The sequence below is a fragment of the Lontra canadensis genome, unplaced genomic scaffold (assembly GCF_010015895.1).
Source record: "Lontra canadensis isolate GAN:19392208 unplaced genomic scaffold, GSC_riverotter_1.0 scaffold84, whole genome shotgun sequence".
Taxonomy (NCBI): Eukaryota; Metazoa; Chordata; class Mammalia; order Carnivora; family Mustelidae; genus Lontra; species Lontra canadensis.
Window position 1 is genome coordinate 5,610,232 of NW_022631078.1, and position 14,818 is coordinate 5,625,049.

At 58.4% G+C, this 14,818-nt stretch overlaps 1 protein-coding gene across 3 annotated transcripts in view; it reads left to right on the top strand.

The window, feature by feature from the left end:
- Positions 1 to 14,818, top strand: part of SCUBE1 (signal peptide, CUB domain and EGF like domain containing 1) — a 133,677-nt gene that overhangs the window by 77,088 nt on the left and 41,771 nt on the right. For 2 of the 3 annotated variants that reach the window (XM_032882823.1, XM_032882825.1), the window contains 2 exons: positions 3,713 to 3,829; positions 6,460 to 6,549. In XM_032882823.1, the coding sequence (XP_032738714.1) occupies positions 3,713 to 3,829; positions 6,460 to 6,549 (207 nt within the window). The remainder of the gene's footprint in view (positions 1 to 3,712; positions 3,830 to 6,459; positions 6,550 to 14,818) is intronic. The other variant, XM_032882824.1, reaches the window with a different exon arrangement.

Sequence of the window (14,818 nt, forward strand, 5' to 3'; positions counted from 1 at the left end):
CCCTGAGCCTGAGCTCTCCAGCGGGTATGGCGGGCTGTGCACAGAGGCCTACAAGCTCGGGCTTCTTGGTGGAACAGGGTGGGAAAGGAGGAGAGGAGCTGGATTGGGGGTCTGGGGGGAGTCCCAGCCTAGCCTGTGTTGACCTTAATTCCAGGATCAAAGATCAACTTTGCAGTCTGCTCCTGCAGGGCCTGCCGTAAGTGCTGATGCCCTGAGAGGTCTGGGGTGAATGAGGCCTCTGGCCAAAGGTGCTGTCCGCAATCAGGCTGGAGGTCCGGCGTCAGGGCTCGGGTGTTAGGCGGCCTCTTAACGTGGCCCCAGCTCCCCAGGAGCAGTGGGAGGCGGCAAATGAAGTAGGACTCGGGCTGAATACACTCCCAGTCCCCGAGGGCTTCAGACCCATCCCCCGTTCGCTGGGTGGGGAGGGCTGGGGCGGCCTGTGCTCACTGGGCAGCTGGGCGGCCTGTGTTGGCACCGGGTTGGCTTGTGTGTACCAAGAGCTGAGAGAGACCGCTGTGAGCCCGGCCCACATCTGGCCAGAGACAAGGACTTCATTCCAGGCCCACTTTCTGATACAGAGAAATGGAAATCCAGCTCCCAGTAGACAAGCAGACCCAAACTTGCCCCGGAAATGGGAGACTGAGCTGCCCAGCTCTCGCAAAGAAAAGGGCTTTGCTTTCCAGCCTTCGTTCTGTGGACAAGAAACAACTGGCCCTCACCGGCTTGTCATCCTTAGTCTGTCTCGGTTGTCATCAGCTTCCTCTGGCGCCAACTACACCTTTCCCAACCCATGCCCTCCTCAGTCAGCAAGGTCTTGGGGATCCACATGCACTAGGCACTGCCCCTGTCTCCACGGAGACCATGCTCCGGCCCCCACTCCTGATCGGTCCACTCCCCCACATGAAGATGCTCCCTTCTGGCCAGGTATATTCTGAGATGTGGGCAGCCTTCCTCTTTGTTCCTGAGCTTTCCCGTGGGATCACACAGATTGACGTGTACGCGGTCACCACGGGCAGGTGCCCAGCTCCAGCCCCGGGACTCCAGCCAGGCCCTCCCATCCTCTATATCAGACGGTTCCTGTTGCTACAGAGAAACCTACTGCCCCTCGGCAGAACGGAAAGCGAAAAGCTCCAGCTTTCCCAGTCCTCCGGACAACAGCCAATGCTTGTTGAAAGGCTCAGCCACAAGTAAAGAGCATTCCTTCACTCAGCAAGACTGGCCAGGCCCTGCACTGGGTGCTGGGGAGAGAGCCATAGGCCCCAGGCAGTGGCTGGAACTGACCGATCCGTCTGGGATGAGCACGGCAAGGGGACGCTTTGCTCAGAGAACATCTCCCAAGGGGCCATCCTGATCCAAGAGGTCAGGGATAAGGCACTGCTGTGAGTGGCAAAGCCCCCCACCACCCCCGACAGAGAAGAGCTAAGCCCTTGCCCTGAATGTTTGCTGGTGAAAGAAACAGCAGCCCCAGCCTCTCGGCTCGGGGGCTGGGTGTCATCCAGCTGTGTGCAGAATCAGATACCAGCCTTGGGGCCAAGGAGCGGGCGAGCACCCTGCAGCCCTCCCGGGAAAGGCCTGCACAGCTGGCTGGCAATCCGGTCAGCTTTGGCCCCTGCTGCGCGGTCCGCATGCTGAGTTCATGTGACATTAGCTTGAAGCTCTGCCTCTAGCCCTGGAGGCCAGTTTGAGTCTAGGAAATTCTAGATTTGGATTTGGGGTGGGGGCGGGGGCCTGGCCTAGCCAGCCTCTGTGGACCAGCGGGACCACAGGGCCCCTGCACCAAACTCCTTCATCTCTCCAGAGTCCAGGACCCACTCCAGGGCTAGAGGGGGTTCTCTCCGTCCTTTCTTGGTCATCCCAGAGCCCACATCACCAGTACTGTTACCATGTACAAGCTGTAGGCTCTAGGTGCTCACGAGCTCGGCCCTTGGGGTCCATGAGATGCACAAACTCCAGCGGGGGGCATGGACCCTAAGCATGGCCCTCCCTCAGGTTGCCTCAGACAGCACTCCATCCTCCTTAGAGTCACCTGCAGGACATGGCCCATGGCCAGGAGCCCAGAGCTTGGAAAGAACTGGCTGCAGTGTTCCACCCCTGCACGGTCTGAAGCCGGGCTCTCCTCGGTCTGGAAAGGCATGTGATGTCCGGGCCAAGGTAGGGCTATTCCTGGGGCTCTGCCCTCACCTGAGATCCATTCTGGTCTATACCCGTGGCTTCCCTGGGGCTCTTCCCAGGCAGAGAGACGAGCTGTTTCAGAGATGAGAGAATGTGACTGCAGGTCGCTGGGCTCCCGGGAAAACTGAGAGAAGAGATGCTCCTCTGGAGAAAGGGCCAGAGGGAGCTGGAGCAGTTCTGCAGGTCCTTGAAAGGTCATCCTGGAAGTCGGGCCCCTCCTGCTAACGGGACATTCGTTCCCCTTGGAAGAGGCAGCCCACTAGAGCCTCTCTCTGGTCGTGAGGACAGCGTCTGGGACACTGAGCAGAACCACTTTCTTTGTGTCCTCCTTAGCTGGCAGGGAGACCGCATGTGTCCAGGCTGACAGGGCCGCCACCATCACTCGGGGACGGACACCCCAGAGGCTGTGTGCTGTGCCTCTGGGGAGAGCGCTACCTGGGAGAGGCAGCTGCGGGACGCAGTTCTGGAACGCTTGGGATCCATCTCCGGGAGCTGCCACCCATGGCTTCCCTCTGGCACCAGCCCTGCCATGCATCAACCTGATGGAACATCATTAACCCCAACTGCCAAATCGGAACTTTTGGCTTGGTTGGTCTGAGACTGATTTTTGCATCTTCGAGCACCTTTAGGGTTGTCTTGTGAGGGAGTAAAGCAGGGCTGCTTTACAGAGATCTGGGATCCCCTTCGGCAATACCGCTCATCCTAAAACGTGGTAACAAAGAGTTTTGTTTTAAAGTAACTTGCATTTATAATTTTTCCTACTTCAGACTGGCTCCTTTCTGTTCAGCTCCCTTCCAGCCACCCCAGGTTGCTGATGCTGTAAAACATTTCAGGATTCTGGGCTGCAGGGCTCCAGCTCCTCCAGGCCGCAGACCCTGCAAACAAACGATGTAACTCGTTTAAATAAAAGGTCATTTTCCAAAGTGCACGTGAGCGGACATTAATTTGCACAGATCCCGTCTGTTCGGACATTGCCTTGGGAGGACCCAGGCTGTGAGGGGACAGAGGTTGAGATGGCTGCTGGGACTAGGACCGACTAGACTTCTGCGGGGACATCTTTCCACATGCCCAAGTCCCGAGCAGAGGAGAGCAAGCTGGGCAAGAACTGAATGAGTGTCCCCGTCAGCACGGGCCTGCCACCACCCTCCCCCACCTTGTGGAGGATGCCTGCCATTAACAGACATTTGTCCCATCGAGAGTTTCTAAGTGTCTCTGGGACTGAGGAAGGAGAAAATGATCTCTCCTGTCCCTTTCCTCACCTGACACCATCTGAGTCTGTCAGCTGGTGCCAGCCCTGTTTGAAGCCCACATGGCCCAGGTCTGTCCTCGTGTCACCCCAGGTCCCATCAGGAGAGCAAGCCATTCCATTCGAGGCCCTGCGGGGGCTGCAGTCTAGGAAAATGTGCGCCTCTTTTCACTGATTGCCTTAAGCCATCACTTTGCTCCCCATCCCTTGAGAGAACCAACCAACACCGATGAACTAACCGTCTTTGTTGTCATTCCTTTTATACACACGTATGTACACTTTGGGCCTAACTAGTAACCTGTAACTACGGGAACGGAGGCTGCCAGCACAGCTGCGAGGACACAGACACGGGCCCTATGTGTGGCTGCCACCAGAAGTATGCCCTCCACTCAGACGGGCGGACGTGCATTGGTAAGTACACACCTCTGCCTCGTGCCACTCTGCCCCCACGCCAGGGTGCACCCTGTGGCCCTGAAGTTGGCTGGCACCCCAGCACCACCCCACCATGTCCCAGTTTCCAAGAAGGAAGCTTAAGGGAACAAGAACAGGAGGCACCCCACAGTACTGATGGGGCTGGCAGATGTCCCCAGGGGAAGCCTTCTGGAGAGACTTGTCAAGGGCCACCCAGTTACCCGGGACCAAACACCTCTGCTTTGTGTCACTGCGGGTTTTCTGTGGGTCCTCATCCTCACGGTGGGGGTGGTCTGTGGGGGGGGGGTGCCTCGGGAGGGCAGCTTCTGTTTTAAAGCATACGGGTTTCTTCCACTGATGTGGGGACACGGGGCACATTCATTTAACCTGCCTATCAGCCCCATTAGCAACATGAGCTGACCGCCAGCCTGGAAAACCAGGAGGTTTTCTCAGAAAGCAGCTTTAAGTCTTCACTGTCTATACCAGGGAAGACTGGATGGAAGAATCCCAAGGGGTTCTGGTGTTCTTAACTGCTTTCCGCTCCTGAGCTAATGGGGTTCTTGCCAGACTTCTTCTCCCAGCTAGAGTCTCTTCTCAGCGATGCCCCTTCTGTCACCTCCTGTCTCATGGAGTCTCAATTTGAGTTTGGTCACCTCCTTCCTCCTGGTCCATATTTGCAGGAGGAAGCTAGAATTTCTGTGGTTTCCTCATGCCATAATCAGTAGTAGCGTCTTTCCCCGCATATCTTTCAACTGAGAAAAAGAAGAATTTCAAAGTTGGTACCCATCCAACTTTGTTCATCCTCTGCTTTCTTTCTCTTCAATGTCGGGCAACTTCAGAAGCCCACAGGCAGTGACCATATGTATTCTTTTTAATGGGGAGCCCCATCTCTTATTACTGACTCTGAAGATATTTCTGGAGGGACTTTGAAGTAACAAAAAAGGGGTGGCAAGCAAGCAAAGCCGTGAAGCCAGAGTTTGCTGTCGCATTCTGTCCCTGTGACTACTCCCTGGTATTTCAGAGAGCCGGGTGGGGGTGCCAGGGTGCGGGCAGGCCACCAGCGTCTCACCCTAGTCCCGGCTATCGTCCCGGGAGCTGCTGCCCGCGTGGTTCTCCCCTTCCTCTGTGTGGTCTCCTCTCAGATGGCCGTTTTGGTTTCATTTTATCTCATTCCTCCTGCTTTTCTGGTGATGGTCCCTGATTGCCTGTCTTGTCTGATAACTGACGTTCATTAATTATTTTCAGAGCCAAAAGCCAAACCAAACCAAACAACCAAAAAAAAAAAAATTTTTTTTTTTTCAAAGCAAAACCTGGTCTCAGACCAGTGTCTCTATTGCAGCCTGATCCCATCTAGAACCTCCTCTCCCACCTCTCTCCCTGTCTCCTCTGTCCTGCCGGGGGCCTCTGAGGCCCAGCGGCCCCTTCCTGTCTCGTCTGCTGGGTCTCCCTCCCTGTTTGTGTCTGCAGTGCGGCTGCTCTGCTGGCCACGGGACCAGTGCAGACAGCTGCTGGCCAGACACACCCAGCCTCGTCTAACACATCTTGTCTTTGTCTACCTGACTCATCCTTTCTTTTTTTTTTTTTTTTTTTTTTTTTTTTTAAATCTTTTAGTGTCTGCTGCATGTGAAGGTCCCTGCTTGGATCTACTTTCTAATGTAACCTACCTCACCCCCTCCTCTCCTCCCCTCCCCCTAGAAACCCTCTTCCAGACCCAGCTCCTGGGCTATTGCCCTCTGCTGGCCAGGAGAACCTTCCTTCTGTCTCTGCTCACTGCTGCTTAGGTTCCCCTCTCCGGAGCAAATGTCTCCACGTGTGTCCCGCTGAGCAGAAGGCCACCAAACAGCTAACCTCACGTGCTCCTCCACGAGCAGCATCTTGGCCAAGCGTCTTGCCCAGCGGCCAGAATGCTCCCTGGCCGCCCACCCGCCTCTCCGCACGCTCCTAAAATGACTGACCCATCTGTGCAGCCCCTCATCAAGCACTTGAATGTCTCGCTCTAGTCCTCTATAGACAAGCAGGCAACCAGCGCTGCCCAAATCGAGCCCCTGTTCCTTCTGTCTGTTCGACTAGATCCATTGTGGTGTCTATGTTCATTCCTCTGTTATGTTTTGTTCTTAACTTTGCATGAGTGTTTGACACACTTTCCTGCCTTGACACAGGGCGTCTGCTGTCCAGGCACAGCCATCACCGGACCTCGTGGCCCTGTCCCTTTGTCATGTGCCTTGTCCTGTGCCTGCCTCCCCCGCCTGAGCAGGGGGCATCTGCAATCACTTCTGCCTCCATGTGCACTGAGGGGGTGTGTGTGCTTTTGTACCCCCACCCCCACCCCCGCAGCTGGGTCTGTCCACTCTGACCTCAGCCGCCGCCTCTGTGTGTTTGCGGCGGGGCCCTGGGTCCCACCTCTGCCCTTGTGTGGTCGTCCCCCGCTCTGCACCCCCCACCCCTGCCGCCTCCTGCCCCGAACACGCCACCTTGGAGGCTGCCGGGATTCGCCCCTCGGCGCGGACGCCCGGCCCGGCATGCTGCGTTGGCTGTGTGTGCGCCACGCCGAGAGGCTGACTGTCTTGGGCCGCGGGAAGTGGGCTGTCATTAACCACCGGCTCCGTGTTTGTCCCTTACTTGTGTTTTAGAGAAGGATGAGGCTGCAATTGAGCGCTCTCAGTTCAATGCCACGTCAGTAGCTGATGTGGACAAGCGGGTGAAACGGCGGCTCCTCATGGGTAACACTTTTCTTCCACTTCCTTTGTTGTGCTCGCGCCTTTGTCCGCGTGTGTGCGCATGCGCGTGCTGCTGTGTCGGGCTGTGCGTGCGTGCCGGCGCGCGGGTGTGCGTGCGTGCGTGCGTGCGTGCTGGCCTGCGGGAGGTGCGTGCGTGTGTGCGTGCCGGCGCACGGGGTGTGCGTGGGGGGGACTGTCTGCGGAGTGCCCACGTGCGTGTGGTCACACGTGCCGCGTGTGAGTGGGGGGATCCAGTCCCGGTGGGAACTGACGTTTTCTCTGTTAACCTTTATGCCCTTCATCAAACACGTGTGTGTGTGCGCGTGTGTGTGGCGAGGGGCCCAGAGCCAGTGCACAGTGGCCTCTGCGGGGGACACGTTTGCTCTGCGTTCCTCCACTCGCAGTACGTAAGCAGGATCAGCAAGGCAACAGGGATGCCCAGAAGCGACGGGGGCCGCCAGCGTAGAGCAGGGATTCACGCAGCAGGGCGCCTCTCCATCTCCTTCCGGAGAGAAGCCACACCAGGGCGAGAAAGACAGCTCCGTTCAGCACTGGCTTTGTAGTTGGGAAATCTGCTACCCAGAGAGGACCGGCCTGTTCAGGCCATCTGGCAGGCCCCGGGTAAAACAAGGTTCATTCAACCCCTTCTGGTCCCCAGGCTCCTGATTCGGTGAATGATCCAGCCTGAGGGGGGTGCAAGTGGGCAGCCTTGGCCCACTTTTCCCTGAACTTCAGGTACCCGCTTGCCTCTGCGCAAGGAGCAGAGGCAGGTGTGATGTGGGCTACACTCCAGACACTGACCCTGGGCTGGATCCAGATTCTAGGGAGTCTTGCCCAAAAACCCCTGGTACTGCTCAGGGTGGCTTGGGAGGCCTGCGGGTGTGGCTGACCCTCGGCAGGGTGAGGAAAGAGAAGGAGGGGGAGATGGCTGCTCGCTCACAGAGCAAGTCTGCCCCTTAGTTTCCGTGGTTCTGCGCTTTCTGGGCCCTGGATGGTGCCAGCTGCCCAGGCCTCTGGAGCACAGCTGTAGTGTGGTTTAGGATCGTCACAACCTTCTTTGTGGCAGTCTGATAGGCTATAGCAGCCTTGGGAGCTGTGTGGCCAGGTGGTACATTTCCTATGTCCTGGAGGAGGAAACAGGGTCTTTGGGGTACCCCGAGTTGCCCACGGTCACATACTACCCTGCACAGCCTAGCTAAGCCCTAAGTTCATGGCTGTGTTAGGGTCACAGGACCATGGAAGTCAGAGCCACAGAGTCCTAGAGAGGTCGCCTACTTTTATGGCCCTCATATGAACTTCAAATGAGTCCAGGCACCCAGGGAAAAAGGAGATGTAAGTGCGGCCATGGAAGGAATATGACCTTCCGTGTTGGGGACTAAGCTTGAAGCCCATCTCCGCCAGTGGGGCTTGGAGGAGCAAAGGAGATCTGGGCTGGCTGCTGGTGCTCTGTGCAGCCTGTGGTCCATGCTGGGCAGGACAGGCCATAGCCATGTTTCTCAAACAAGAACACTAAGGTTCAGAGAGTCTGGAAGATTCACCTCTGGTAACAGGCAGATGGGACAAGGTTTGTCTGGAAGCTCCCTCTCTACAAATTCTCGGGGCAGGGGTGTCATGTTGACTTGTGCTGTCTGGGTTGGCCTGGGAAGGGCTAGATATGGCCAAGGAGTGGGCTTGAAGGCCCCAGCAGACAGGTTTGCCTACTACCATCCTGGAAGGTGTGAGTCAGAAAGGTGGCTGGAGGTGGGTGGTGGGAACCTAAGAGCTGTTGGTGATCTGAGGGCACGCTGAGGCCCCAGCCTCACTTACTGGGAGAGGTGGGTACTGCTGCCCAAGACCAGAGCTCCAGAGCAGGGCAGGGGCATGTACTGGGTCCCCAGAGGCCCCGTACACCTCCCAGCAGAAGGGTGATGGCAGAAGAGGGCTGAGCTGAACTCGTGTCAAGCAGGTGGATGGCAAGGTGCAGAGAGAAGCTGTGGACTTGCTTTTTCTAATTACAGTCGGCAGGTGCTAGCCTGGAGCGGGGTCAGGGAGATGAGAAGGAATGAGCTGAGAACACAGGTACCCTCGCTCCAGGTTTGGGAGGCAGTGTTAGGGGAGCCAATTGGGGGTCTCGGAAGGAGCTAGGGAAAAGGAGGATAGTTGGCCTGCCCTGAATTCCCACCTCTCATTATAGAAATCCCCTCACACATCCCTTTAGAACCCATTCGGCCCCACAGGCAGGAAAAAACATCCCTCCTCTTGTGACCACATCAGCGACAGACTGCTTCTGCAGGCCCAGGGTGACACCCCCTATTCCATGTCACAGAGAGGGTGGTGGCCTATAGCAGAGCAGCCAGGGGCCATTCGGGGCTAAGTGGCCCTGCCCCAGCCTTGGGGTCTCAGCTGTACCCAGCAAGTCCATTTATAATTAACCCCAGTCACTGAGCACAGGCTAAGAACGGGGGCAGTTATGTTTTCTTTAAAGAGGCTCAAAATATGTGGTAGATGTTTGATTTACATTAAAATCAGTTAAAATATTTGGGTATGAGTGTTGGAGTGATAAATTTCAAGTATCTGGCTGACTTGTGCAGAACCCAAGTACCCAGCTAAGTTTACCATGGGCTCCTGGGACCCCAGTCCTAGCAAGACTGATGAGACACCCTGGGTCATTCTTGCCAACCCAGGTGTTCAGTCAGTCCCGCAGTGTGCATGGGATGGATGCCCTGTCAGCCTTCTGTTGCTGCTAACAGGGTCCCGCAGTCTTAGTGCCTTACAGCAGCAGCAGCACACCAGCTTCCATAGGTCAGAAGTTGGACCTGGGACTCACTGGGCTAAAGTCAATGTGTCAGCAAGGGTTGCATTTTTTCTGGAAGCTCTAGAAACTTCTAGAACTACCCATATTCCTTGGTTTTAGGCCTCTTCCTATCTTCAGAGCCAACCGCATTGCATCCGTCTGACCCTGTTTCCATCAGGCTCGCTTTCTCTGACCTTCCTTCTCCACCTTTAAGGAATCTTGTACCACGTGGGCTCACTCAGATCATCCGGGACAAGCACCCATCTCAAGGGTCTTAATTTAGTCATATCTGCTTGAGTCCATTTTGCCACGTAATATCATGGAGGATTAAGAAAAGGACATTTCAGGGGACTGTTACTCTTGACCACAAATGGTTCAGACTTCGTCTGGGAGGAAACTCCCACGCTGGCTGCTGTGAGCTCCAGAGACAGAGCCCCTGTCCGCCCTCTTCACTTCCACCGATTGGTGCACTGATCTCGGGGCACAGGGGTGGGCACAGGGGCGGCTGGCAGCATGGGATGCACAGGTCCACGCAGGAAGCTCCCCCCCACCCCAGGGTTACAGCCTCGGCAGGCGCCCCCAGAGCAGGCACCCCCCCCTTCCTCAGCAGCCTCCGTGCACATCAGCCCACTCATTCTGGAGGACTCTTCCTCCTCACCGTGATCTGCACCAGGGTCTGAGGTCTGTGGACTCCCATGCCCAGGGCCCTAAGTCAGGAGCTGAGTAGCATCAGCCCTCCTGACTGGAATGTGTCCTCACAGCCACTTAGGGGTCCCTCTGAGCCCAGGGGAACCAGGTGCTCCAGGTCCGGTGCATACAGCAATAGTTAGCCGAGAACCCCAGCTTCTCTGGGCCTTGCTCTGTCCCAGCCTTCACTCATCTCCCAGCCACCCTGAGGCTTGGCGCTAAAGCAATTCCCATTTTACAGTTGAGGACACGGAGGCCCAAAAAAGTATCAGGAGCTGGCTCCCTCCATTCCCACAGCGGCCCGTCCCCATCGTCCCTCCGAGCCAGGCTTCCCTTCCTGCGTCAGCATGATCCCATAACCCTCTCACCTAGCAGGGCTCCCAGGGGGTGGTGTGAACAAGAGGAGGGGCCTGGCAGACAGGGGAGCTACTGAGAGAGCTCCAGGAAGGCGGCCCAGGGGCTGGAGCCCTGGAAGGCCTGGGAGGACCATGCAAAGCAGGGCAGTTGTGCTCAAGGCTGACACTTGGGGGTTGCAGACTGAGCCCTGTGCTTTCCCCAACACCATCTAACCATACAACCCCCTGAGAGGTCCAGCTGATGTCACACATATTCACACTCCTGCCCGGCTCCCCGCTCCTCTGTCCCCCAACCTCACCTCTTCTCTGCAGCCATCATCTCCAGGATCCCTGGGCCTCTCCTGATTTCCTCCCCCAGGCCACCACACACCCCCCACGCTGGTTCCAGGCCCACCCATCAGTCACCTCCTGGAAGTCCCCTCCTAGAAGCCCTGCACGTGCAGCTTCCCATCTGGGCCACGCCACCCACCACTTTTCACCAGGGGCCATCTGACATGGTTCTACCTGGCAAAGGCTTGTCCACACATAACCAGACTTTCGTTGCCACCCCTATCCCCGCTTCTTGCCCCTCCTCCACCAACACCCTCTTTTATCCAAAGCCTGGGGCTCCCCAGCTTGGGGCAGAGGTCAAGTCTGCCAGCTCTGACAGCCCCCGGGAGCACAGCAAGGGCCTGGCCCAGAGCAGGAGCACGGCGAAGGCCGGTCGGCACAGAGCATGAACAAAGGCTTCCTGGAGGACATGCCTGGGGTTGAGTGGGGCCTCACTGCTCACCGTGCCCACAGACAGGTGTCCAGCTGGGAGAGAAAGGGGGCAGACGCGGATCTGGAACCCTGGGCAAGCCTGGCAGTGGGGATCTGAGACGAGGGAGGGGATGAGATGGGGCAGTTTCCCAGGCCAGGTGCTTAGCAGGAGGCCAGCCAGAGGAAAAGGCTGGGCAGACCTTGGGCCAAGCTCCAGGCGCTGGGCTCTCGTGCAGGGAGAAGCAGCGCAGTTAGACTTGGTACCTCTCCGAGATCTTCTGCCAAGCGTGACTGCTCCTTGGCCAGCTGGAGCCCCGGCTGTGGTCCTGCCCTCGGTTTAGCGCCCACCCCCACACACACACCCCGCATATGCCCTAAGGGGTGGTGGAAGGAGGAGGTGGGTCATGGTGACCCAGCTGAGTAGTCCAGTGGAGAGTGGAGGGTGGCGGGAGGGTGCTGGCGGGGCTGGGCAGACGAGAATGAGCAGCGCACCGGCTGGCCCAGATGGAAGCTGCGGCTTAGAGGGGCATAACTCACCCCAGCCTCACAGTGCTTCTGGCCAGACCCAGGGTTCCTGGTGCCAAAGCCGAAGCCTGGCTGGAGGGACCGGTCCTACTCCTGTCCCGGAGAGGCCCAGAGCGCTCACCTGTAAGCCCCTCGGCTTCTTTTGGAGCCTGAGGCCTTAGTGCTTCCCCCTCTCTCTGGGCCCCAGATGAAGTGTGAATCAGCTTCTGGTCAGGCCATGTGCTCATCTCATGAAGCGTAAAAGCAGGGGAGCTGTCCCGTCGGGGGGCACAGCTAACACAAGGCATACTTCTGAACGCCCTTCTCTCCGCCCCCAGAATGAGGCTGGGGGACAGTTACAGGTCGTGTGCGCCCTGCCCCTCTGCAGACAGGCCAGTGCAGGCAAGCCCTCCCCCAGTTCCTGCCGATGGGGGGTGGGGTCCCTGCTGCTGTCCCTGAGTGGTGGGGTCAGAGCGAACCGAGCAGGAAGCATGGGCTCAGGCCCAGTGGTTGGGGTTCAGAACTCACAGCAGGCAGGGGTGTTGGAGGCACAGCGGCCAGCAGAGAATCCTACGGCGTGAAGCCGGTGCATGGTGGCATGGCTGGGGCCTGGGCTCGGGGTGCTCGTGCGGCTGGAGACAGAGGGCAAGGAGCACAGAACGGTGTTACAGAGAGAGAGGGATGTGCTCAGGCAGGCAGCTGGGGTGACTCCCGAGAACTGAGGGAGTAATGCCGTCCTCATCTCCTGGCAGAGCTGGCCCAGCTCAGGGGGGCTGAGGGGTGAGCCAGGGTCACGTGGCTCTTTGGAGGCACGTGTTCATGGCTTCCCTGGGGGAGACCATGCGTGAACCAGAGAACTGGGCATGGGGACACCTGGCCTGCCGTGCCGCTCCCTCCCCCTGGATGGCCTTGGTAAGTTCCTTCCCCTGTCAGAACTTAAAAGCACCTCGTGTTTCCCCAGCCTCTGGGGCTGTGACAAGGGTCGGCTGGGACATTGGTGCCTGGGCAAGTGCTTCCCCAGTCAGAGCAACTCTCAGTGGTTGGCCCAGCTCCCAGGCTTTGTGCAAAATGCCTCCTGGTTTGTGGCAGCAGCCCCCTAAACCTCCCTGTGACTTAGCCCTGAAGCCTGCACACCCCCACAGCCAGCCCCCGCCCTGAACCGCCACCAGAGCTCCCCACCAACATAGCCTGTCTGAGGGGAGCCCCTCGGGTAGGTGGCTGCCTGCCCCCAACGGCTCCTCATGCCACCCCATCCCACCGGCAGCCAGATACACTTGACCCCCACGTGCTCCTCCTGGGCCTCCACACCCTGTCCCCAGCACCCTCCCTGTCCGGCCTTCACCCTTCCCTAGGTGTTTTGGCCCCTCAGGATTTGGTCCAAATGGGCCCCAGAGCCCAGCAGGATGTGACCCCCCCTGCCCTCTGCCACCTGATGGCCCAATTCCCGATGCATGTACTGGCTGACATGGCTCCTTGCCCTGCCACACTCAGGAGGGTCCTGGAACTTAAACTCCAAGCCACAGAGTCCAGGGCACCTTTATTTTACCCGTACAGCCTTGGGTTCATCCGCGCTCTTCCGAGGAGCCCCCGTGTGCAGAAACGGGAAGTGACCAGGAGCGCCATTCAGGCCCCCACGGCTCCCCTCGCGCCCCAGCCACCTGGGCAGGCGACCGCCCAGCCTTCCTGGCTGCTGCTTGCTCCTGCTGGCTCCCCTCGCCTCAGGGTGGCTGGCTGGCTCTGCCAAGGGCAGGCCCAGTGCTGGCTGCAGACCAGGCGTCAGCAGCTGCCTCTCGACCAAGGAGTAGCCAGAGCTCAGGGCTTCCCGCAGTGAGACTCCCGGGTTTGTCCCAAGGAAGCTGGGGTGGGTCCGGGTGGCTCCTCAGGCGGTACCTTTGTTTGAAGAATGTGCGTTTGTTCTCAGAGGTACGTGATTGGAGTTTTGCTGACTGATTCTTTCCAGTTTGTTGTCCAGGCCCAGGCTCTGCGGCCAGACCTGGGCTCTGTCCTGACTTCCCCGGTGACCAGCATCGTCTCCAGGCCGGGGGCACCTCACGTCTCTGAGCTTTGGTTTTCTCTTTTGCTGGAAGGGGGGGCCGTAGTCTGTACTCTGAAGCAGCTCGGATGAGATGTTCGATGAGGGGCGCCTGGCTTACGTATGGCACAAGGCACTGCCCCGTCACATTCCGTTCTTTCTTACCACCTTCTCCTGCCCAGGCCATTGGTGCTTTCCTAGGGGCCTTGGAATGCTGGGCCCAGGCCCTGAGATGAGAAGCCTGGGGCCCGCCTGACCTCAATCAGGTCGGAGGTGGTGGTGCCATAGGAAAGGAGGCCGAAAGAGCCAGCGAGGTGAACGAGGGCCTTTCAGCAGCCAGCCGGGCACCTGCAATCTGGACCCTTCCGTGAGGTCTGCCCAGCTCACAGGCCAGGACTCGGAGAGGGAAGGCAGGATCCATGTGCCAGCTTCACTGGCCCCAGGAAGTCCCAGGGTCGGAGGGGGAAGAGGGGCGCATGGATGCTGGGCATTGCGTCCCTCGGCCCCAGGCTGTCCTCTGCCCTAACTTTCCCTGAATCCCGGCAGCCATCGGGAATGTGGAACAAGGTTCCCCTCTGTTGAGCAGCGTCTGGGCTGAGTCTTTGGCTACCTGGACATGGAAAAGTTGCCAGGAACTTGCAAGGGTGCCCTTCAGGCCACAGATGAGGAGACTGAGGCTCAGGGATGTGTCACATGGGCCTGCTCTGCGTACGATGCCACCCTACACTCCCTCCAGAGAACAGTGGGCAGGGGACTTGCGCCTGGCATGTGAGGGCTCAGAAGATGTTCGCTGCTGGTGATGGGTGTTCTGAGAAGGTCCCACGTGGTGGGAGGGGCAAGGCAGTGCCGAGGAAGGGTCACCAACTGGGCCTTCATGAGGCTGCTATAGAATGGGCGTCACGATCTCATGCTCTCCTTCCTGGGATGGCCTCCGACAAGAGGGTGCACATGAGCCCCTCTTTGTGTGCTCGCAGCGTCCCTCCCCTTAGTAGCCAGAGCGAAGGCAGGAGCCAGAGGCCAGGAGAAGTCTCGCTGCTGTGGCTCTGGTTGAAGAAACTTCCCCAAGGTCTGCTCGTCTCACTCCTGGTCAGCCTCTTCTCTGCCTGCGGCCCCCACGCCTGTTGCCACAGACTGCCAGGCACCATCCCTCAGATCCAGAAGGGTCCTGCTCTCTGAGCA